This window comes from Macrotis lagotis, chromosome 1 (genome assembly GCF_037893015.1).
Source record: "Macrotis lagotis isolate mMagLag1 chromosome 1, bilby.v1.9.chrom.fasta, whole genome shotgun sequence".
NCBI classification, from domain to species: Eukaryota; Metazoa; Chordata; class Mammalia; order Peramelemorphia; family Peramelidae; genus Macrotis; species Macrotis lagotis.
The window spans coordinates 664,199,037-664,225,156 of record NC_133658.1 but is presented as its reverse complement, the minus strand read 5'-3'; the positions used below and the strand labels follow the sequence as shown (position 1 = coordinate 664,225,156).

Below are 26,120 nucleotides of genomic sequence, written 5' to 3'. Positions count from 1 at the left end.
TGAACATGGATTTTTCTAAAATGCCAGTGAGTTGGTGATGTTGTTTCTAGTCTGTGTAAAATGCCCTAAGTTGTTCATGTCAGAAATGAAGATACAGATAGCCACTTTTCACATATCACTTCTAAATAGGATCACATTGTTATTGAATGACCTGTAGGGACAACTAGTGTTCCTTAGCACACATTCTGAGACCTGCTATCTTACCATAGAGCAGGCTTTGCACCTTCTCTTAGTTGTTGGTTTTATCATTTATGAATATGAGGTTCTGCTGGTCTGCCCTGAAATAAGAGCAATGGAGATATAGTAGAAAGGAGGCTGGATGTGAAGATGGAAGACCTGACTGTGAATCTTGGCTTGGACTTTCTGGTTGTATGATCAGATTCAAATCACTTCACTTCTGGGCCTTCATTTAATCTTCTATAAAATAGGATTGGAATACTTGCACTTCTTACATCAGAGTTGTTGTGAAGACTTGATCATTGCATTTTTGACTCGTATAAAACTCTCATGGTGGTGAAATAACTTCTTAACATTCATACAGATATTAGTTCTTTTAAAAATAAACTTTTAAAAGGTAGAATTCATTTTAAAGTGCTGTAATTAATCTTCCTTTTTTTCCATCATCTTAATTTTCAAACTTACACCTTCCCCTGTCTCCTCCCAGAAAGCCATCCTTTTTAATTTTTTTTTAGGTTTTTTTTGTAAGGCAAACGGGGTTAAGTGGCTTGCCCAAGGCCACACAGCTAGGTAATTATTAAGTGTCTGAGACCAGATTTGAACTCATGTACTCCTGACTCCAGGGCCGGTGCTTTATCCACTATGCCACCTAGCTGCCCCATCCTTTTTAAATTTTTTTAAAATTTATTTATTTTCCCCCTAATCTGACTTCCTTCCCCCCACAGAAGACAGTCTGTTAGTCTTTACATTGTTTCCATTATATATTGATTTAAGTTGAATGTGATGAAAGAGAAATCGTATCCTTAAAGAAAAAAAATGAAGTATAAGAGAGCAAAATTACATAATAAGATAACTTTAAAAAAAATATTAAGGTAACAGTCTTTGGTCTTTGTTCAAACTCCACAATTCTTTCACTGGATATAGATGGTATTCTCCATCACAGATACCCCCAAATTGTGCCTGATTATTGCACTGATGGAATGAGTAAGTCCATTAAGGTTGATCATCACCCCCATGTTGCTGTTAGGGTGTACAGTGTTTTTCTGTTTCTGCTCATTTCACTCGGCATCAGTTCATGCAAATCCTTCCAGGCTTCCCTGAATTCCCATCCCTCCTGACTTCTAATAGAATGATAGTATCCCATCACATACATATACCACAGTTTATTAAACCATTCCCCAATTGAAGGACATTTGCTTAATTTCTAATTCTTTGCCACCACAAATAGGGCTGCTATGAATATTTTTGTACAAGTGATGTTTTTATCCTTGTTCATAATCTCTTCAGGAAAGCCATCCTTTTTTAACAAAGATTTAAAAAAGAGGGAAGGAAGTGGTTCAGCTTAAAACTAAGAAACAGGGGCGGCTAGGTGGCGCAGTGAATAGAGCACTGGCATTGGAGTCAGGAGTACCTGGGCTCGAATCTGACCTCAGACATTTAATAATTACCGAGCCATGCGGCCTTGGGCAAGCCACTTTAACCCCATTGCCTTGAAAAATCTAAAAAAAAAAACAAAACTAAGAAACACATCAATGGAATTTTGACAGTGTATGGATTGTTACTGATCCCATCATCCCCTCCCTGTTTCTGAAAGGACATGAGGGTAAATTGCATTTTCTCTCATGTCTTCTTACATGGCTGTTAAAAGGGAATAATGAATGGTGATGATTAGCTATTGAAATTTTGAAATTATCTTTAAAAGTGTATTGCACCAATAAGTGCTAGACATGGCACTAAGCACTTTTTACAAATATTATCTCATTTGATCCTCACAACAACCTTGGGAGAGATAGGTGCTGTTAATATCCTCATTTTACTATCGAGGGAAACTGAGGCAGACAGTTCAGGTTTTGAGTGGGATGGGGAGATAATATATGTTTTCATTTTTCTTTTTCTTTTGGGTGCCCCCCCTAGGCTCGAAAGATTCTGCGCCAATTAAAACATGAGAAACGCTGTCAGGAAGCCGTCACCACCATTGCTGCATTCTGGCATGGTACACAGGTAGGTGAGGCACCGCCTTATGAAGCCAGTGGTTGGGGAGAGACTCGGGAGCAAAACTGTGCACCCTCCCTAAGCAGGACAGAGGAACGCCTCCCTGGCTCCCATTCCCCAAACTTGCATTTGGCTCCCCTCCCTCTTGCTGCTTGCTTCGTTTGTCAGCAGTTTGGACCTGGAACAGCAGCCCATGCTTTCAAGTTCACTATTTTATACTTACTCGTTTCTCTCTTTTTTTTCTTTCTCCATGGGGAACCAGCAGTAACCATTTCTGCCTTAAACTTTTCTATCACTCCTTTTCAAATACACCACAGGCGCGAAGGGAACTGAGACGGCTGAAGGAGGAGGCTAGGAATAAACATGCTATTGCTGTTATTTGGGCTTACTGGCTTGGACTGAAGGTACTTGATGCTCACATCTCCTCACTCCCCTCCGGTAGCTTCTAGAGAGGATTAATGACTAATGTGAAAGCTGGCTAATGTTGGTGCATGCGTCCGATGCCCCAGAGTCTTCATATCGGTAGTGTTCGTGGGAAACTGAGCATGTTCCAACAAATAGTACTAATGGCTTACTAATGAGTTGCTAGTGTAGAATTTTTAAAAAGTGTTTTAAAATTGAAAATAGGTTTGAAATTATTTGAACTAAAATGCAGCATGCATGTTTTCTCTTGGCTACTAGCCATTGCGTTTAACTTTTTATGTTATTTTTTTTTTAAATATGGATTGTATCTCTTGCAATCTCTTTACAATGGAAATACTTAAACCTAAAAAAAATCTTAACTTTTTAAAAGAAGTTTAAGAATGAAATTTATTTACCCAAGTCTTCAGAGACAACTACCAGCTATTGGGAAGCAAACATTACAAATATAAAATTATCATCTGAGTTTTAACAGAATGCTATTTCCGTGCAAAATTAGCCTTATGGCCCTCAAGGAATCCCCGGAATTTCAGCATCAGCTGTTTGTTTTCAGAAACAAAGTCTTCCTGAAATACTCTTGCTAATCCCCTAGCTAGAGTTGGTGGCTGTGTGAACCCTGAAAATACTCCAGGGAACAATATTTTAGATAGTTTTATTACTTTAAACAGCATCAGGTCTCTGCTCAAAATTTGGATTCCTTTTTAAAGTTAAAATTGTGGGTGTGGGCCCCCCCTGAGGCAACCTGATAGGATGAATAGAGGATCGGACTTAGGAAGATCTGGATCCAAGACCTACATTTCACACAAACTTTCAAATGCTATAAAAATGTTAGTAGTTATTATTATTATTATTACCATTATCACTGCAAACTCAATGAGAAAAGTCTTTTGAAGAGCTCAAAACTATCTAAAGTAGATTTACTCTCAACCCATTACACTATAGACAAACTGGTAGAGCATTTAAGAGTGCCAAACTGTGTAATCACTGGGAATACAAATACAGCCCCCATTCAAGGACTTTGCATTCTAATAAAAATATAAATGGACATCAAAATGGGGACAGAGAGCAGTAGACCTCCATATATCAAGAGTAACAAACACCTTTAATAATGTATCAACCCAGTTGGTGTGGTTTACTCAGCTTGGATTTGGAATTTCATAATAAATTATCCAAGATTGTGTTATTCCATTGACTTAAGACATGAACTATTTCTTCGTGTAAATCAAAGTTGTTTTCATCCATTTCTGAGTCAAGGAAATGTTTCTTGATATTCCAACCATAACTGAAACTGTAATCATAGTTTAGTTTTTGTCCATGAGACCTATATTCTTTAGTGGACCTCATGAGTCTATCCTTGAGCCATATATCTTTTGAGATGTATATATAAAAACAAGTCAGCCACTCATTTTAAATGAAAATGATTATTAATTAATAAATTACATATTACATATCTATGTTATTGAAAATCATTGTCCCATTGATGGTTAAAAATGCATAAACAAGTAAACAAATTTAATAGTTGAACTTTTTCCAAAATCTAAAATAGAAATCTCATGAATTTCTAAAAATGGAAAAGTAGAATTCACTATTTTATTTACATATACATAAATTCACATTTTATTTACATTAAAATTCACATTTTTATTTACATTTAATGAAGTACATGCATTTGAAAAGTGGTAAAATTTCCAACATCTTCTACCTAGTAAGTATCATTGTTTATTTTTATAGCAAAATAAATATTTAAATCTTAGTTAAAAACTAAGTGCTTATAGTTAGTTTGAAAATTAGTTAATTTTTTTTGCATTCCAAACTTATTGAGGTTTGAAGTTAACTCCACCATATTCTCTAAATACTTGACTTATAACAGTGACTAAGTTTTCATAAAGAAAACTTCATATTTTTAATACAAAAAAATTTGTTTTTAATTTAAGATCTATCTTCAAGGGAAGAGCCTTTATTTATATTTTTCCCTTTTGTAGTCACTATTGAATGCTTCCTTTCAAAAATTTGCTTTTTAGTTAATAAAAACAAAAAAAGACATATGATTTCTTTAGTCCCAAGTTACCCCTAAAGCGTGGTTGGGCAAGGATTGCAAAAGAATAAGGAAGAAGAAATAAAGGAAAAATGGAAGGAAAGAAAAGAGGGAAGGGACAAGACAAAAAGAAAATAGGAATAATGGCAGAATACCATCAATCTTTGGCTTCTGGTACCCCAGTTTGACTCTTGGGCAAGAACTTTTCCTTTGCATCATTTTCACACTGATCCTTGGGTTTAAATGGTCATATCCTGTTCTTCCATCATTCTGTAACCTTTATTCATAAATTAGCTGTTCTGTTTGGGATTGTGCTATCTGCATTGGGCTGTCTCTGTTATTCACTATCTAAACCTTTTAGGCTCGAAGGGAATTGAAACGCTTGAAGGAAGAGGCTAGGCGTAAGCATGCAGTTGCTGTCATTTGGGCTTACTGGCTTGGACTGAAGGTACTCTCTCAACCACTCCTTCCTCTCAACAATGAACTCAGGGGTGGCACCTACTAACATCATCAACTGTTGTTTTTATGTGTGTGTGTGTGCTTGCTATTGATCTGCACTATCTTTTAGATTCTAGACTTACCTGATTTGTTTTATTTTTTGTTTTGGGGTGGGGTAAGCCATGTAAATGATTTTCTAATTTTAATATATGTTTTGATCATCTTTTTTAAGTGACATACTTTCAAATGATCTTTGGAGACATTTTTACTTCATCAAATTTCTAACATCAATTCAGTTCATTAAACAAGTCAACATGTTTTAATAATTTTTCCTTTATTCCTCTTATCAGCCTAATTTTAATGCCTTAAGATTTATAGAAAGAGAATTCTCCCAAAACCCAACTTTCCTTAAAACACCCATAAGAAAACAAGTTCAATATTAATTCAAATCATGCTTCACTACATTTTACATTTAGATGGAAGAAAGGCAATCTATGTTTATCCTGGAGGCTTGGCTAATGGACCACTCAAGTTAAATCGGGACACTAAATTCAGAAAATGTGTTTGCTTTAAAGCAAGTGTTCTGGTATTAAAATCAGAGTGTACAAACTAATAGGACTTTAAACTTCAGAAATCTTGCCAAATGATCCACTCTGGGGCATTTTTAATAATTTTTTTCCCCTCTTTGAGATGTGTGTCAAAATTGTGCAAGCTTTGTTGAAATTTGTAATTACAGAAATAACTTTGTTTCTCTAATTATGAATGTTAAATGAGTCTTAAAACAGGGAGATGGATCTAGATATATCAGCATTGTTTACCACCCTCTCAGCAGAGTTTCATCATTAAGTATCAGTAAAAGAGGAATTCCCTGTAGATACAAAGATATTTTAAAAAGCTTTTGGAAGTTGTCATGATGCCAACTGAATTAAGCCCTGGGACATTGCAGGACCTCTTCAAGCAGATGCATCATCATTCCAAAGAGTTTGGGTCCAGTGTTCCATTCAGGCAAAACTAAGTAAATTAAGATTGTCCATAGTCAATGTATATATGTCTTAGACAGTGAACTAGACCCAAAATTGAAAAGAAAATTAACTCTAGAAAATCATAACCAGTCTTTTAATGACTCAAATATTTTTTAGAACTGGCCTCTCTTTTTAACAACAGTATTCCTCTAGTAATTCTGCATGACCATAAATCATGCCACATAACAGTCTCCAAATAATTTTAAATACAGAAGTACTCATCAGGACATGAAAACACCCATGGCAGGTATGATTAGGTCATAGCAATATACCAGTAAAAAATGTAATAAATAACTTTATTAGAAAGTTGTAGGAATGAAAAAAAGAGAGTTGCGAGGCAGGCTCACCAGGTGACATAGGATATAAAATCAGAAGTTGAACTCAAATTTGAGCCCCGATACTTTTGCTGTGACTTGGCCCAATCACTTACCTTCTCTGCCTCAGTTTCTTCATCTGGAAAATGGGAATGATGATAACACCTACCTCTCAGGGTTGTTGGGAGGAACAAATGAGATAATATTTATAGATACCTTTATAAATCTTGAAAGTGTTATCTATAGATTGCTCCACTGATGTTAAAAAGCTTTAGAGGAAAATCCCTCAACACATCCACCTTGGGAGAATTATGGAAGAAAATAGACAGGAGTCACACTGGATGAGACAGTATGAATGGGCTCCATTCTGCACCAGTGGAGGGAATGCTCACATTGATGAGCCCCCAAATACAATAAAGAGATGTGGGTGGACAGAGTCAATGACCATAGTCACCTGTTTTTGTATTTATTCTTACCTTTCTATCAATTTTTTTAAGTTTTTTTTTTTTTTTTTTTTTTTTGTAAGGCAGTGGGGCTAAGTGGCTTGCCCAAGGCCACATAGCTAGGTAATTATTAAGCGTCTGAGGCCGGATTTGAACTCAGGTACTCCTGACTCCAGGTCTGGTGCTCTATCCACTGCACCACCTAGCCACCCTTTTCTATCAATATTTTTACCATTTACATCGTGTCAGCAAAGTTAAGCATGTTGCAATTTACTTTTAGCCTTGTTCAAGGAAGAGGAAATTAAAATAAGACATAAGTACTATTTATATGAAATTCACAAACTTTTGAATTTCAATAACCACTGGAATTCTAAATCTCTACTATGAAGAATCTGATTCTGATTACTAGTTCCATACATAGATTTTAGCAGATTATCATTTCAATTAACACGACTAAAATTAAAAAATAGAGAAGTTAGCTAAGGAATATTGAGAAAATACCTTAACAAAAGTTAACATTTTTTTAAAAAGAAAGAAAAAAAAGTTTGACAAAATGTCACTTTTCAAGCACTCAAGAAATATCCTATGGGATTATTTTGTTTTTCATTTTTCATTAATTTACTAAACTTTTTATTCCTTTCCCCATCTTATCTATGTGTTTTAATTTGCATATTCTCTTGTTAGGGAATCAGTGATTTTCAAAGTAAGAAATAAATCACACTAAGTTGAGATGCTAGTTAGGTGTAATTATTCTTAGGCACCATTATGTGATTCACTTACTTCCTCTGAATAGTTTAATTCATTTTTTACCCTTGCATTATAGAAATAATAAAAATGATCAGCTATCAAAATAAATGGATTTTCCTACCTTAAAATAGTTGTTATTTAAGTAATATGAGCTAAACAGTTCAAGAATTTTATCCAGAGTAAGTTACAAAGAACCTGTAGATATTATTTTTATAGTATGGATTGATTTGCTACTTTAATTAATATCACTTTGGAAACAATTTCAAGGTAAATTAGAAGTCCCTTTGTATCTTGTCACAGTGGACAAGTCAGTATTTACTGAAGTTCACCAGTGGGATCCCATTTTAGATCTAACTCCCATTTTACAGGCTAACCAGATTCTAATAGGCCTTTACGGGTTGCTGTTTTCCCCCCATTTTAAGGATAATAGTTTTCATATGGTATTATGTGACATGAGGCACCAGTAAGCTATGTTATGATGGGGTTCTCCACTTTCTAAATCAAACACATGTGCCTTATCCACTTGTACAAACTGTACTGTAGTAAAAATAATTATTCATAAATTTGTTAGATTTTAATATTGGTCAGTTTTATTCCATATTTTGTATAACCAAAAATGTTTAGAGAGTATAAGTTAAAATATTCTATTAATCTGGTAACTGCTACCTAGGAGAAATAATGGTCATTGAAAAACTTAGGACCTAAAGAAAAGGAATAGATAATTATAAAATGTAAAGTAAGTCTACTTGTCTCTTGGTTAGAACATAAAACTGGACTTGTAAGATTTTATTTTTTTAAAAAAGACAAAGAGAGGGGCGGCTAGGTGTCGTAGTGGATAAAGCACTGGCCTTGGAGTCAGGAGTACCTGGGTTCAAATCCAGTCTCAGATGCTTAATAATTACCTAGCTGTGTGGCCTTGGGCAAGCCACTTAACCCCATTTGCCTTGCAAAAAAAAAAAAAAAAACCTAAAAAAGACAAAGAGCACTATCTTTCCCATTAATTAGTTTCTAAATAAGCCAAAATTTTAATAGCTAAATGATGATTTTTGACATCATTCAATTTATAAATATTTGAAGGAAAATCTTTTCTTTTTGGTTAGATATTTTAACTTCTTTGACAATAGATAATGATAAAATAGCTGTAAGTGCTATATATTTGTATTTATTCTTAAACATTATATTCACTCTTGTCAAAATTTGATTCTAGGTAGGGCCAGATGGCTTACTGATGTTCTGATTATCTTATCATTTATATGTGTGTTAGAATTTAAATATTCATATTTAATGTATTCTAAGTAGTTTTCAAGCATTCATTTTTCTTTTAGAGAATAGTTATAATAAAGAATTATTTTGTGTATTTTCTGAAAATAGACATTTGACTTTTAAGAGTTCATTTTTAAATTGCTCAACTCTTAAAAAGTTCATCAAAATTATTAAGAAAAAATAACCCACTACTCCAGAACTCTTGAAAAAAAATCAAGTATTGCCTGTTGGCATCTTTTCTAAACTTTCCTCCCCCTTTTTTTCCCCTTACCTAATTATCACTTTTTTGGTATGCTTGAATTATTTTGGTTACTTCTGGAAAGCATGTCTGTAAGTTCACACTTTTCTATTTTTCTCTTAAATAGAAAAATACTACCTTTTATGAAAAAATGATAAAAGTTAATCTGTTTAATCATCCTAACCTTTTCTTTTAAGGTACGTAGAGAATACCGGAAATTCTTCCGAGCCAATGCTGGCAAGAAAATTTATGAGTTTACACTTCAGAGAATTGTAAGTTCAGACCATTTGTACTTTGTCTGTGTCTTATTAAGACTACTATATAAATGATAAGCAATATTAACGTAAAATAAGAGGACTACAGTTTGTTGGGGAGGAGCAGAGTATTAAAGTATATTAGTTCCAACTTGAGTTATAATAGCTTTTAATGATATTCTTCAGGCCAGACTATAGTAAGATTAGATAGATTCGGGAATGGTTAAATGAGAAGTCATTGGTAATTATTTATCCTGGAAGGAGTTTCTAGTGGAGTGCCCCACAGATGTATTCTTGCCCTGTTTATACTGTCAACAGTAACTTGGAAGAAAGGTCTTGGTGGTTTGCTTGTCAAATTTGTACAACACAAAAAACTCTGGGAGATCACTAACATAGGGTATCAGTCAGAATTCAGAAGATCTTAGGTTAAAATATTAGTTCAAATTTAAGCTAGTGAAATTAAATGCAGAATAGATAGATCTAGTTTTACATTTAAAAAAAATTAACTTCACAGGTACAAAATGGGAGGTAGGGAGGTATGCTGCTAGTTCATCTGACAAAGGTTTGAAAGTTTTGTTGAAATATAAACTTTGGGGGCGGCTAGGTGGCTCAGTGAATAGACCACTGGCCTTGGAGTCAGGAGTACCTGGGTTCAAATGCGACCTCAGACACTTAATAATTACCTAGCCATGTGGCCTTGAGCAAGCCACTTAATCCCATTGCCTTGAAAAACTTTAAAAAAAAAAAGAAATATAAACTTTGTATATGGACTAGGTGGGGGAGAGTCTAGAGACTGAACCTGGAAAGAGGAACACCCAAGTTCAAATCCCACCTCAGACATTTAATAGAGCTGAATGACTCTGGGCAAATCACCTCACCTCTATCTGCCTCATTTTCCTCAACTGTAAAATTTAAAACCCCACTGGGTTATTGTGAAGATCAGATAACAATTACAAGTTTTAGGATAATAGTCTGATATAGGTAGCTGATATGTAAAAATGCTATTCCCTTTTTTTCTTTGTGTTTGCAGTTTGATATGGCAGGGAAAAAAAGCAAATCAAACTTGGAATTCATTAAGAGATGTAAGGTCATGTAAGACTGGGAGGCTCTAGCTTGATCAATTAGTTAGCATTTAGGAAAGTCTTTGATAAATCTGACAGTGCCTAAAAGAAGGCAGTTGGTAAAAGACCTTACATCATTGCCCATGAGAATCAACTGAAAGAATTGGAAATTATTTGACTCAAAGAGAAAAGATTTAGCATAGGATAAGGGACACCAAAGCTACCTTTAGTGATTGAAGAACTATTCATATGAAGACCCATTATGTTTTTTTTTTGCTTGACCCCAAATGTTAGTATTGTGAGAAATGGAGGAAAGTTACAGAGATGTACCTTTAAACTTGCTCTGAGGATTTCCCAATAAATAAAACTATCCAAAAGAAAAATGATTTCTTTTATAATTTAATAGATTCTTTCATAAGGGAGGTCTGAAGGCAAAGGCTGGCTAGTCACTTGGTGGAGTATATTGTAGGGGGCATTGTTTTTCCCAGATCCAGAATGGACTAGCTGGTCTCTATGATGTCGAGTCTCAACCTGTGAAAGTGCTGTTTGCCCCTAGGCTGTGTAAATACTCAACTTGTGAATCTATATCTAGTAGCAGAATTTAAAATGTAATGGGCAGAGGTAGGATATTATTTGCTGATTTAAAGTCTTACAAGGGCCTCTGTCTGGTCTCAATACCAGCCTTCCAAAATTATGGGAGAGACTTAACCACCAGAAGATTAACCACTCCATGATGAATTCTTTGGCCATGATCACCCACTCCAGTCACACAGCTGACCAAAAGATGCAGATAATGAGCTTCAGCTGTGTTTATCACTGGTAGATTCCAAAAAAGCATTTGACTGGATAAGAGAAAAACGCAGCCTTAGAGGCTCTGTTCCAATACTGTATGTCCTGTGTATATGTTAAGATCATGTAAACATTTTTTCATAGATGTAGGGATAGAGATAGTATTGTCCAGCCATCCTCTCATCATCAATATGAAATGAGGCCTGAAATAGATAAACACTCATCCATAGTGTTCTCCACAGTACAAATGGAGCAGAGATTTCCTTGTGGCCTAGACCCCTGTGACAGCCTGGTGGTCCCTTCTCAGAAAGGACTTGAAAAGCACTAAATAAAATTTACCAAGTCCATGGACTCTTTCCTTAAGTACCTCTGCTATAAAGATAGTCAAATTGAGTATTTGCTTTACCACTACAGACTCATGTACTTTTTCTTCCCAAAGTTTAAAAATAAAATGTCTGAAAATACATTAAAAGGAAAACCCCATACATTTCCAGTCTTTTTATACTTTACTCCTCATCTTCCATTGTACAGTCTAGCTAGATTGACCTACTTTAGAGGTTACACTCCATCCCTTTTCTCTCAACTTTTGTCTAGTCCATCTCCCATTCTTGGAACTGTCTCCTACCTCACTTTGGAATCTTAACTTCCTTCCAGACTCTTTCCAGATCCTATCTTCTATAGGAAGATTTCTGTAGTACCTCCAGTAGCTGATTCCCTAGTTATTTATCTGTTTTCTCCCTTTCTAGAATGTGAGCTCCCTCCTCTGATTCAGGGGCATGGTTTTTGCCTTTCTTTGTATTGCCAGTACCTGAAACATAGGAAAAACTGCTTATTGATTGACAAATTGATTAGACAATGGCAATACAAAGACAAAAGAGTGAGATAATTCCTCTTCTCAAGTTACTGTATGTTATATATCAGGAAAGACATGTATAAATATTTACAAAATAGCTAGAAATCAAACTAGCCCTATCCTACAGAACTTAAGGAGCTAAAGCTTGAGGTTGGAAGACAAAGGTAAGGATGTAAGGAGAGAAGTAAAAGAAAAGGAGGGAGGAGTCTTCAGAAAGGGTAAGAGGAAGGGGAAGTAATAAACTTTAATATATCATCTATTATATGATACTTTCTAAACATTATGTCATTTGAATCTCACAACCACCCTGTGGAATAGGTGTTGTTAGTGTCCTTATTTATAGTTGAGGAAACCGAGGCAAACAGTAAAGCTCTTTGTAGGAGGTCATCCAACCAGTAAATTTCCAAGGCTGGATATATACTCAGGTCTTCCTGACTCCAGGTCCAGGGCTCTTATCACTGCATCTTCACAAAATAACCTGGAGAGTTCCCTTTCTTTCCCTAATATTCCTATTGGTAAAAGATGCTTAAAATACCTATTCAGAAAAGTTTAAAGGGGAGCTTAAATAATTTCAATTAGAAGGTAAGCAAACAAAATCTAAGTTACTATATAGAGATTTGACTGTTTCATATATGAAACTATGCATTTCTTCTGTTAATGTGAATTATCTAATCTCTCATCTTAAATTCAACACAGGTGCAAAAATACTTCTTGGAAATGAAAAATAAGATGCCTTCTTTGTCCCCGATAGACAAAAATTGGCCAGCAAGACCTTACCTCTTTTTGGATTCTACCCACAAGGAACTAAAAAGGATTTTCCATTTGTGGAGGGTAGGGTGCCATATGCTGCTATTTTCAGAGAATCTGACTTTCTGTTGAGTTTATATTAAAAATGTGTTTTTAACAAAATTTTCTTTCAAAATTGAAGAGGAACAGTCCAAGGACTTGGGTTGCTATTTCCTTTTGTTCCTTATATTTAACTTACTATGAAAACCTACCCTTACTCTCAACCATAGTAGTAGTTTTTCTTTGAGAATTTCTCTGATTTATCCTATATATGTCTTGTACTATTTACATATTTATATACTATCTCCTTTTGTTAGACTGTGAGCTCCTTGAGAGCAGGAATAGTCCTTCCAAGTTTCCTTGCATCCCAAGTTCTTAGCATAGTGCCCATTTTGCAAAAGTAAATTAATATTAAGAATAAGCATTAACAAATGTTTATTCACTGACACACCACATAGCAGTAATCTATGCTGCAGCCACAAACCAGCTAATAGTAAGAAAAGGGTAAAATAAGGGCTAGTGCTGCTTGTTAATTAGAAATGCCCTCCTCTCCTAAGAGGGAGGGAGGTGTCAGTTCAATTATCTTTTTGCTTGTTAATATTCAGCACATCTGAGAAAAGTTGAATGAAACATCAGCCATTTAAAGTAATTCGGGCACAGTTTATTTTAGATGTTTCTGTGGAAATGGCAAAAATCCACCCAGGTCTGACATGAGACTTACTTTTCCTCCCTGCACAGATCTCACAGTGAACAGTTACTCCTAAAATTTCTTTCTGTAAGGAATTAGGATTATTGATAGCAAATGGAGTATCTTGGAGCCTGCCTCTAACATATGACATATGTACCCCAGGGGCCTCTCTCAGGAAATAGGTTATAGATAAGAGTTGGTTTGGTCGTCTTCTACACTGGAGTTCTCTCTCCCACAGCAGTGAAGTCATAGGTGCCGCCATTGTACCATACACGCAACACAGAGTCTAGACAGTCCTATCTACCTTGCAATGGCATGAAGGGAGTACATTCATTAGACAATCTTTTACCAATTCACTGTCACCCTTTTTTATTTCTAGTTATTTTTAGATAGTTTCTCTGTTTAAGTGAACAGTTGTTTCAAAAAATACACCTAGGGAAAAAGTGATCTGGGACTCAAAGCCATTGAATAGAGTATATTTAGACCATGCATAAAAGATACATGCTACAGATTGTTTAAGTCACGTCGTAAGATTTATAAACTTCTACCATAAACAGGCAACAAAACGTTGAAGTTTTTTATGAAAATTCCCTTCAAGTGGAGGAAGTTAATCCAAAATGCCTATTTTTATAATCTTGTGTTTGGAAGGTAGATGTAGAGCTGGTGTGGACCTCAGAGGCTATCTGGTCTCACCTCATTTTGTAGATAAGGAAACTGATGCTTACTTGCCCAAGTTATTCAAACAGATTGGATGCAGTAGCAGGTAACATTTTAATCCAAACCTGCTGACTCCAAACCTGGGTCTGTTTCCACATTACCTCTTTTTGATTCTGTATTTTATCTGACAACCTGTTGTGTAACTGTTGCTTGTAAAAGTGGGGTCACGTTAACTTATATACCCTATACTTGTCCCATTTCCCTCTGGAGTTGTAATCTTAGAGATCATTAGGTCCAATGCCTCAGATTTTACAAATGAGGAAACTGAAAGTACTAGAAGTTTAAAGAACTTGGTCAAGATCTCACACACACAGTTTGAAATTGGATCCCAAGTCTTCTTGGGTTGTTAGATTTTGTAAGTTATGAATCCTTACGAGTGAATTATTATCATTAGTGTAGTGATAGTAGCTGAATAAATAGAATTAAAACAAAAGGAAAAAGAATCAGACTTTCTGATTTCTCCTCACAGCTCTACCCATAGCTCCATATGTGAATTTAGCAAGAACAATCAATCTAATGCTAATCTCTTTCTTTATACTTGTGTCCCAGGTATAACTTAAAATGCAAGAAGTCTTCCATATACATTGCCATAGTTCTGGGGTACCCAGGGTTCCTAAAACAGCTCTCAGTCATGTCCAGTGTCTGTATACAGCATCAGTCCTTCATTATTGATGAAAGATGAAAAAATTCTTTATAATTAGAGTAAACTGAGCCTGAGGGTGAGGAAATAGTGCTTCTAGCTTAATGCCTAGAGAGAGGACTTTGTCATTCAGAAAAGAACTACAGTATATTGATGGGTGAAAATAATTATATTATTTTTTCCCACAAGACTAAGCATTTGGTTAGTGGGGCAGGAGAAGACAATATCTCTTAATTTCTTTTGTGTAGGGAACTCACTCTACTAACTAGATGCTATCATGGGTAGAGCACTGGGCCTAGAGGAAGACTCCTCTTTCTAGGTTCAAATCACTTCCTAGCTTTGTGACCTTGGGCAATGTACTAGAGGAAGAAATAGTAAACTGCTCTAATATCTTTACAAAGAAAATCCCAAATGGGGTCCCAAAGCATCAGACACAGTTGAAATGACTGATCTACAACAAAGAGTTCTCAATGAGAAAACTTCCTCTACAGTACAAATTTACAACTGTTGAGCAATTTAGAGCTTTAGAAAAAGATCTGAGACCTTCCTAATTCTAATATGACTGACCATTGTTCTTCATGTTTCCTTCAATTATTGGATGGCTTAGAGAGGTCTTCCAAACTCCAAGGTTCACCCCTGCTCTCTCTCTCTCTCTATCTATCTATCTATCTATCTATCTATCTATCTATCTATATATATATATATATATATATATATATGTATATATATACATATATATATATATATATATATACACACACATATACCCTTCGCCATTGTGATATTGACAAAACTTTAAAGTAAAACTTAATTGGGTTGTTTATCTATAGAGTTGTTCACATTACTCTACCATGCAATTTAAATGTGATTAATAATGCAGCAAGAAAACATCACATCTGGTTTTCTCTTTCATATGATACATTGCAGTGTAAAAAATACAGAGACCAGTTCACAGATCAGCGGAAGCTCATCTATGAAGAGAAACTGGAAGCCAGTGAACTCTTCAAAGACAAGAAGGCCTTATACCCTTCCAGGTACTGTTGTTTCTATTTTACTCACAAAAAAGATTTGACAAATAGATATGGAGGCATAAAATATATATGTATATGTATATGTGTGTGTGTATACATATATATATATATATATATGTATGTATGCATGTATGTCAGTCCATTGGCGTAATGGTATTGAATGATTTTTGTCTAAATCATTGGTATCATGCGCAATACTTTATGAAATAATTAGGTAGGACCCATATTTTCAAACTCCTAATTATTCTGAGCTATCCAGTATCAAGATTAAATATATTTGGATTATGAGGCATTTCTCCATAATTCCTAGAGAAGAAATAAAATTTCTACTGGCAGTTTTACAGTAATCATTGTTCAATTTGTCTTGCCTTAAAATATCCATGAAATTAGTCAGAACTGCACTAAGATGATGAAATTAGAAGAGTGACTCAATTTGAAGCTTTTTGAGGATTGCTTAGCTCCCATAAATGGTGCCCTTTCACTCTATTAACTCATTGTGCATTAGTTAATTGACTTACAGCTAACTGATTCCCTATGTAATAAGCCCATAGCTCTCATAAATAAGGCATAAATTACTAATTGCAGGTGCAGAAAGCCATTCTTCTCCTGTTGGATGCCTTACACTGCTTTTCTTTAATCATAACTCATAAAGATTATTTTTTCTTCTGCATAGCATACTTTTTCACTTGGTAATTCCAAAAACAGTACCTTGTAAAGTTTTAAATGTTTTAAGGCAATTGTATCATTTTCTCCCAAAAGAGTATTTGACAATGAAAATACATTGCCTTACATTTTGTGAAGGTTTACATAGAGAGAATTGCACATATCAATTTGTTTGAAATATTATTCTTCAAGCACTTTTCCTGAGTTAGAAGACATACTCTTCTTGAGCAATAAAGATGGCAAAAAATAATGATAAAGAATAGCAGGATTGTAACTTAAATCACAGCATAAGTTGAAAGTTGAATATTTGTCCTTTTTTTGGAAGCTAATTTTTTTCTTGAAATATGTTTTGGAAATTGATCATGAATTTTTTTTGGTGACGTTTTCCTGAAGGTGGTTATTTAGAAACAAATACTAATGATACTAATTAGCAGAATTTATGCAGCATTTTGATTAATTCAAACAATTTGGGGTTTAACTTTTGAACTGCCACTTAAGAAATTTAAAAATTACAACAACCTAAATGTTTTATATTGGTCATTTGGTTGTTGTTAGGTTTGTTGGTGGTCTATAGTATTGACTGGAATAGGATGGCCATGCTATCTCCCAAAACTTTTTTTGGCATTGCAACTCTTGGAGAATAGTTTTGTGACCAGTTTTCTTCCTCAATCTCCCAACTGGTTCTCAAGGATGGAGAATTTTGTTTGTGATCTTGGTAACTCTTCATCTCAGGTTGAGGCTTCCAGTGCCCTATGCTACCCTTGTGGGCCCTTGATTTTTATAAAGATGTTCATGTCTGAGGGTCAATGGCAGAATACTAGAAAGAGCACAGAAGGGATCAAAATTTCTGCCTCTGGTTAGAGTTCACATTTTGTCTTTGGGCCTGACTACTTATCACATTGGACAAGTTATTTGGCTTCCTGGGTCTCAGTTTCCTTTTCTGTAGAAAAACTTTAATTTTATCAATATAGATGATTTCTTGACAGAATTTGTTAAGGATTTTTTTTTAAGAATTAATGTTGGGGGCAGCTAGGTGACACAGGGGTTAGAGCACTGGCTCTGGAGTTAGGAGGACCTGAGTTCAAATCCAGCCTCAGATACTTAACAATTGCCTAGCTGTGTGACCTTGGGCAAGTCACTCTTAACTCCACTGTCTTAAATAAAAATAATTTAAAAAAAAGAATTAATGTGTTAAAGTAAATACTTTGAAATCTTTCTGTTTTGTTCTATGAAAGTGGCTTAATGTGTCCCAGGAAGATAGAATTACAGTTTTCCCAAGTATTTACTATTCAGAGCCTTATTTAAAAGATCTGGGGTGGGGGAAGTCATGTCATTTCCTACTACATTAAATTGTTCTGCGGCAGTTACTCTTAACATGTATTTTAACTCCTGTGCCCACAAACACCTATTGATTTCCCTTCCTCTTGGAGATTGAAAATTAAATTTTTCATTGTGTTAGATGGTGGTAATTACATGTACCCTTTCTCCCATCACTATACATTGTGAAAAGCTGCTAATAAATGCTTTGGGGACAGCTTCAGGTAAGGCCTTCATTTGAGCAGAGAGCAGAAAGGGACTCAAGTTCATTCAGCATCATGCACCTATACTGGAATGTTCCTCAAATGAGAGCCTCATGAGATTTAGGGTAAAGAAACTGATACTGCCAGCCAGTGCAAGGGCAACAGGAAAATAGAGATGTGAATAGAATTAATATGCATTTCTAGTTGCATTTGAGGACCAGGTGCAAGTGATAAAACATTGAAATATATGAAAATTTAGATGTCTGCATTTTTACGAAGGTGACACACTATTCCTAAAGGTGTGTTAAGTTTCAATTCTATATTAAACCTGGTCATTCTGTAACAGTGTGACCACCATTTAAAACCATTCATAAAATATTTTATTTCCTTTTTTATTGTTGTAGTGTTGGTCAGCCATTTCAAGGGGCTTACCTGGAGATCAATAAGGACCCCAAGTATAAGAAACTCAAAGATGCCATTGAAGAAAAAATTATCATTGCTGAAGTCGTGAACAAAGTTAACCGAGCTAATGGGAAGGTAAAAATGCCAACAATAAAAGACATTTAAAATGTGAATTTATGTCAGACATTTAAAATGTGAATTTATGTCAAATACTTTTACCTCCTTTTCCAAATTTTAATGAATGATTTAAATTTCTGCTTGGGCTTTCATTAGGGTCCCTGTGAAGGATGCTACATTGTGATGTGGGGAGAAGGCAAGCCTTCTTTCTCTATCCTCTTCTTCTTCATCAGCTACAGTTGGAATTCAGACTTTTTATTCACAGCATAGTATTATTCTTTTCCAGGAGGACTCATGACTCAATTCAGAGGAGTTAGGAGACTCATTTGTGACATATCGAGCCAAAACTTAATGGCCAGCTGGTCTACACTGGCATGCATCCTTTGAGAATCACGGAGCTCATGCTCTTTAAAATTTCTTCTAACTCTGAATTCTATGGCCCTGTTTTGCCTAGTGGCATTAGTTTGGACAAAATTGATAGAGCCAAGAAAATTTTGACCCGGGGTAGAATTTTAAAGCTTTAAGAAACCTAAAAATTCATTTAGCATAATTCCTTCTTTTTCTAAAATTGTCACCCAAGCTATTTAGTGGTAGAGCCAAGGCTACTGCCCAGTTTTCTGATTCTGCATTCATTGATTTTTTTCAGTGTATTACATTGCCTCTCACTAAATTTGAATATCTTCATGCAAAGTAATATATTATGGAATCAACTTATATTCTGGAAATTACTTTCCTGCTTATGGTTTTTAAAGGTGAATGGTTATTAGCAATCCATTATTGTTATAAATCCTTCATTATTTACACCTTGGTCTTTTCATCTTGCCTTTTTGTTTCCTTTCAGTGTGCATCCAGAATTTTCCTTCTAACAAATAATAATCTTCTTCTTGCTGATCAAAAGTCTGGACATATTAAATCTGAAGTCCCTCTGGGTGATGTTACAAAAGTGTCCATGAGCTCTCAAAATGATGGTTTCTTTGCTGTCCACCTAAAAGAGGTAAATTTTAAGCTTATTTTTCAAAAAGTAGGAACGTCTGATTTCCATATCTGGATCATTGTATAATTTGAGGTTTATGCTGAATTTAAGCCATCATTGGAGTTACTCATTTTGGGTGAATGGAAACCAGCTTGCCCAACTCAGACGTACACTTTTCCAGGCATTCAGTGACTTCTCAATTTTAATCTTGTTTGATGATGTGTTTATTTAACTGTTGAATCACTTTATCTCATATGTGTATGTACAATTAGAAGATAGAAGTAGTGTGAATACATATACACACACACATACACACACACACATCCTTTTCTTCCTTGTCAATATGTATTTAGCAATATTGAACATGTGAAGAAGGGGGTGCTAGAGAAAAAAAACCTTACCATGGTCAAGACTGAGCCATATGAATGACTCCTGGACCTTTAAGAACATGAATTCAGGAACAAGTAATCCTCATTCAGATCAGAATCTTATCCCATGTAATCTTAGTGCATAATTCTTTTCTGCCCTCACCTCTCCCTTTTGCAAATGTAATGATTACTTTTGAATTCTCTGGAAGGCAGATAAAAGAATGCTAGATAAACTCATTCTAGGACTTTGAAAAAGTTGGAAGAAATACCCATTTTGTTAATATAAGAGTGTCCAAAGCCTAAGTCTGCTCTCAAGGAAAAAAAAACAAACAGTTCCTAAGTATCAGTTCTTGTTCAGTTGTTTATGTCCAACTCTCCATAACCCCATTTTGAGTTTTCTTGGCAAAGATATTGGAGTAGTTTGCCACTCCCTTCTCCAACCCATTTTACAGATGAGGATACTGAAACAGAGTTCAGGGACTTGCTCAGGATCATCCAGCTAGTAAATATCTAAGACTAGATTTCCTAACTCCAGGCCCAGAGCTTTAAAGATCACTGCACCACCTAACTGGACAAACACTATTTTTATTGTTGTCCTCTAGGTTCCAGAATTTTGTGCCTTTAATTTTTTTAAATCAGGGGATTCTTAACCACCTGGGTACCACAAGCACTTCCAAATTATAAAGAATCCTTGTATTTGGATGGAGAAAAAAATGTTTATTTCTCTATAATTGTTTTCTTTGGGAATTCATGTATTTTACTGTAGGTGTTTTAAAACATTATTCTGAGAAAGAGATCTGTAGACTTCAACAGCCCACCAGAGGAATCCATGACACAAAAATGATTAAGAACCCTTCACTTACTAAGACTTGTGTGACTTAATAGAACTGTGTGACCCTGGATGAATTATTCCACTTCTGTTTACTTTAGTTTCTTCATCTCTAAGTTAGGATAATAATTACAATTAACCTTTCAGAGTGGTTATGTAACCTACTTAACACATATTGTTGTTATTATTAGGACATATTCTTTATCTCTGATGTTCCTTTCCTGATTTTCTTGGTGATTTTCTTTATCTTGTGTTCAATTTTGAAGTGAATTCAGTTACCCTTAATGCTTACCTTGGTTGCATCTCTTTAGCAGCTTCCTTTCATTAAGTCCTTTTTTTTAAAAAAAATTTTTTTAAAGCAACCTAAAACTCTCATTTACTCTCTCTCAGGGCTCAGGAGCAGCTGGTAAAGGGGATTTTCTCTTCAGCAGTGACCACCTGATTGAAATGGCCACCAAACTCTATCGGACCACTCTAAGCCAAACCAAGCAGAAACTCAACATTGAAATTTCAGATGAGTATGTTTGCTTTTCTTTTGTTTTTGGTGATTTTCCTTTGTTTCCTGTCTAAGTTGAGGTTTCCAAACTACATCCTTTTTCCAAAGTTTTTTTTAATTGCTATTGGTTACACTACTCTGAATAAGTAAGATATTTTAAACAAAAACTTAAATATTGATGGTACTCATAACTAGGTGAAACTGAGGAATAAAACAGTGAACACTTTTTATTTCATTTGAAACTTGTGGGAACAACATTATAATGTCAGAAGACTCCTTCCTATTTGTTAAATATATGGATGTATTTTTTAAAAATAGTTGATTTGTGTTTCCCTGAAGACTTAACCTCTCAGTGCCCCCCAGGTTATTCTCTTAAATTATTGGTTGTAGAGAAGATGCCAACTTGTCTTGGTAGGGGAATTTTCCTCATTGAGGAGTTTTTAATACTAATGAAATAACAGGTGCTAATCCCTATTTTAATTTTTACTTGATTCAGCAAGTGGTTTATTGTGCATATATTTGGACATGGACACAGGTGCACATACTTTTCCCAACAGTAATTAAGTCTAAATTAACCACAAGGCTCAAGGTTTAATAAGTTCTGGTTAATTTATTTTTTTCAGCTTAGCTAAGGACTGACCAGAAAACCCTTTGTGTTTCAACCTTAGCTGGAAATCTTTCTAAACTAATGTCCATCTCTTTCTTGCCCTTAGGACATAAAGCATAGGACACTTAATTCAGTTATTTTTTTTTCATTGAGAATCTCCCTCTTTAATGACTTTTTGTCCATCATACTCCCCTAGAGCTGGTATGAGCCAGGAGATGAATGTGTAGTTTGCCTTACTTACCTCTTCTCGTTACAGTGAGAGTACTAGAAGGATGAGATTTCAGTATCATCCAATTGAGTTTTCTGTATAGATTCTAGGTGCATTTAGAACAAGGACCATTGCTCTTAATATTAGTTTTAGGAATCAGGCACAACTGAGTTCCTATCCTGCCTTAATCACTAGCAGTTTGATTCAGTAAATCACTTCAAGTCTTTTCAACCTCCACTTATTCATCTGTAAAATGGGATTGCGTGAGGGTCAAAAGAGATGTAAACTTTACAGCATTGTGTTCATTCTAACAGCAGCAGCAGCAGCAGCATCTCTGGTCTGTCTCCCAAGAGCTAAGTACAATATTCTGTATACCACAAATCTCTATCAAATATAAAAGAAAATTAAAATTGGAGAAAGGTATAAATCATTGTGTTATTTCAGGGCCTAGAATAGAACTGTATATCATCATTAGTTATAATAGTAATAAGAATAAGACACTTATGCTTCAAAGCTTTGAAGTGCTTTATATGCATCATTTCTAATAAATGTGGTAGTTTTTAGTGGATGGAATTATATTCCTACTAGCTACTTAATTCAGGACCCCATTTCTTCTTACTCAACCTATTTCTCCACCCTAGTCTATCTGGTTTTCCCTTCACTAATTCCTCACACCATTGACAAAAGAATTTCTTTTTATACTTTATGATCTTTCTTATGCAAAGTTTTGTCTGTGGAACCCTTCTCCTATAGAAGTTTTTTGTCACCACCCATTGATTATAGTATAAACTATAAGTCTTCCCCTTCCCACCCCTTGGCAACTTAAAATCTCTACAGTCTGGCTCTCTAAGCTACTTTGTTTTTTCCAAAAAAAAAAAATTCCCTTTTAACACATTATTTTCCATCCAAATCAAATTATTAATTCTTCCTTAATCCCAGCCTGTTACCTCCTGCCTTTTTGTATTCCTACAGGCTAACACACCCTCCCTGACCTCCCACCTCCCCCCAGATCTGGATCAAATTCTTTCTTATCTTTGTCTATTAAAATCTTCCTCCTCTTTTAAGGCCCAGATCAGATGTTGCTTCCTCCATCTCTTTTCCCATATTGAAAATGTTCTCTTTCTCCTCAGACTGCTTATAACACTTTGTTTAGGTCTCACCTTTGCCCTTATCACTCATATCTAAATCATCATGTGTACATATAGAAGGTCTCTCCCTTCTCCCCATTTGATTAAATTACTTGAAGGCAGGGACTGTATCATTTTTATTTTTGGCATCCTGGTATATCACTTGTACATAGGATCAAATGCAACAATAAAGGAAAAAAACTGCAGACTTTACAACATTTATAAATCTGTTGTTATTATTTATTAAATCCTCAAGAAACAATTAATTAAAATCTTCCTCCTCTTTTAAGGCCCAGATCAGATGTTACTTCCTCCATCTCTCTTCCCATATTGAAAATGTTCACTTTCTCCTCAGACTGCTTATAACACTTTGTTTAGGTCTCACCTTTGCCCTTATCACTCATATCTAAATCATCATGTGTACATATAGAAGGTCTCTCCCTTCTCCCCATTTGATTAAATTACTTGAAGGCAGGGACTGTATCATTTTTATTTTTGGCATCCTGGTATATCACTTGTACATAGGATCAAATGCAACAATAAAGGAAAAAACTGCAGACTTTACAACATTTATAAATCTGTTATTATTTATTAAATCCTCAAGAAACAATTTTTGAATTTTTTTTTCCCTGTGAAAACATTTCATAAAAAAGGAAAGAACTTTGAGCCCGTCTGAAGGTCACCGATTTCATTGGCTTCTGTTGGAGACTTGGACAGTTCTATATAGAAGGGGTTTCAGACTCGAATAAAAATTTGCCAAAAAGCCACTGGTGGGACATCCATTGTATCCCAGCACGCTGTTTTCCAGTCTCAAGTAGATTCATTTCTACTTTTATCATTTGTCTTGTAGACAGACTCTTAGGGCTTGAACTCAGTATCTTTTTTGGAAGTAGAAGGAGTTATTTCCAACACCACTAATTTCTGTAACCATTATTGAGCAATGGGTTTGGCAAATTACAGGGAGAATGGTAGAAGACAAGTCCACCTCTTATTACAATGTTGTCGTCTCTATAAGTAGACATTGGATGAGACAGAAGAACGCTACAGATACTTATGGCAGCCAACTGCCATAAGCTACTTGAGTTTCTCTTAAGATACAGAAGTGACATGTACAGAACATTTCTTTTCCATCTAATCTGTGAAGTATAAAGTGGAACTTAGAATGAGTTTACTGTAAAAACTAAATATGAATTCTGCATGAAAATCTACATTTTTGTAAATGTTACTTATTCAAGCAATAATATATTTTAACACATCCAACACTTTATCACCCTATCTGATATTTTCTTTGCAAAGGTACTGGAGAGGTTTGCCATTTCCTTCTTCAGCTTATTTGACAGATGAGGAAACTGAGGCAAACAATTAAGTGGCTTTCCCAAAGTCAGGCAGCTTAGAAGGCTGGATTTGAACTCAGAAGATGAGTCTTTGTGGTTCACAGCCCAATGAACCACCAATTTATGCCCCATATATTATAAATGGTAATGTACAATCATAGCATTAATCTGCTAAGACAACCTTTTGGAGTGGTAAATGGAAGATTCTATAGATTGGTCCTATATCCTGGTATATACTTAGAGTCCTGCCAGAATTAATACACTCTTCCTAAAAACACATTGGGAAAAAAGTAGTTGCCATTTGTATATTTCATAGAGCCTTGGAGCTGGAAAGAGATCTTGGGGTTTATTTTAGCCCAACCCACCTAGACTTAAGTAAAACTTTTCCTTAAAGTATTCCTTAAAAATTAAAACATCGATGTTTGTGATATCAATTAACTACTTTCAATATTTTAGTTAAACTTTAAAAGACTTTTCAACCTCACTGTACCCCCCCCCCAATACATCCACCTCGCCCCTTTCAGGAACTGTGTGGAAGAATAAAATGCTTCCTTCTTATGCTCCTGGCTTCCAAAGATCCGACCCATTCAAAGCCACAGGAAGTGGTGTATTTTTAAATTAAGACTGAGCTAAAGCCTGATATATCGAATTTCATCCTACTATGTAATGTCTGAAAGAATTGGGTTGTCCTGCTTTTGAAACTGAGACTTAAATTTAAAAATATCAGAACTGTTTACATCTTCTTTGTTGCTATGGATTTCTCAGTGGATGTGTCAATTTACTTTCTATATACTTATACCAGTAACATTTATACAACTGCTCCAAAGGAAATGTGGAAGAGATTCTTTCAGATTTAACTCTGGGTTGTGCCTATAGAGACTGTTCAGAAGCCCTGGGTTCCAGATCTGGTTGGGGCTCATTGTGATGCAGCCTGGAATTAAATTCAAGTCTAGCCCTGCCACTTAGTTCTAGATGACATCACCTTGTCTTGGCCTCAGTTTCTTCCTCAGTTCAGTGAAAGGATCACAATATATAGCCCTGAATTTCTTTCCAGCTCTAACTTAATGATCCATTGAGCGTGCCTCTGATACTGCCTGTTCAGCCCTCTGCGAGTTATTTAACCTTTATGTTTTTCACATCCCTCACTAACACTTACCTACTAAACATAATCACAGTTGTTAAGTCATTTTAATCATGAGACCCCATTTGGGATTTTCTTGGCAAAGAAACTGGAGTGATTTGTCATTTCCTTCTCTAGCTCATTTGATGAATGAGGACAAACAGGGTTAGGTGACTTGCCCAGGGTCACACAGCTAGGCAGTGTCTGAGGTCAATTTTGAACTCAGGTTTTCCTGATTCCAGGTCTAGCATTCTTTCCACAGTGCCACCTAGTTGCTTCTTTATGTATTTGTGTATTATGCCTATAATTTCCTAAGTTGTCAACTTTCTCTATTTTCAATTAAATATGAAAAATTAAAGGGGGGAGGGATATATTTTGTATGTTTGGCTTCCCTACCTCAGAAAGTGAGAATAATCTAGGAATGATTACTTCTGACCTCAGAAGGATG

At 35.2% G+C, this 26,120-nt stretch overlaps 1 protein-coding gene across 5 annotated transcripts in view; it reads left to right on the top strand.

Moving 5' to 3' along the window:
* The window catches only part of MYO1B (myosin IB), a 215,343-nt gene that overhangs the window by 179,230 nt on the left and 9,993 nt on the right, over nt 1-26,120 (top strand). For 3 of the 5 annotated variants that reach the window (XM_074215472.1, XM_074215473.1, XM_074215471.1), the window contains exons 22-30: nt 2,092-2,178; nt 2,487-2,573; nt 4,986-5,072; nt 9,287-9,361; nt 12,743-12,877; nt 15,805-15,911; nt 18,496-18,628; nt 19,452-19,604; nt 21,171-21,298. In XM_074215472.1, the coding sequence (XP_074071573.1) occupies nt 2,092-2,178; nt 2,487-2,573; nt 4,986-5,072; nt 9,287-9,361; nt 12,743-12,877; nt 15,805-15,911; nt 18,496-18,628; nt 19,452-19,604; nt 21,171-21,298 (992 nt within the window). The remainder of the gene's footprint in view (nt 1-2,091; nt 2,179-2,486; nt 2,574-4,985; nt 5,073-9,286; nt 9,362-12,742; nt 12,878-15,804; nt 15,912-18,495; nt 18,629-19,451; nt 19,605-21,170; nt 21,299-26,120) is intronic. The other 2 variants (XM_074215474.1, XM_074215475.1) reach the window with 2 other exon arrangements.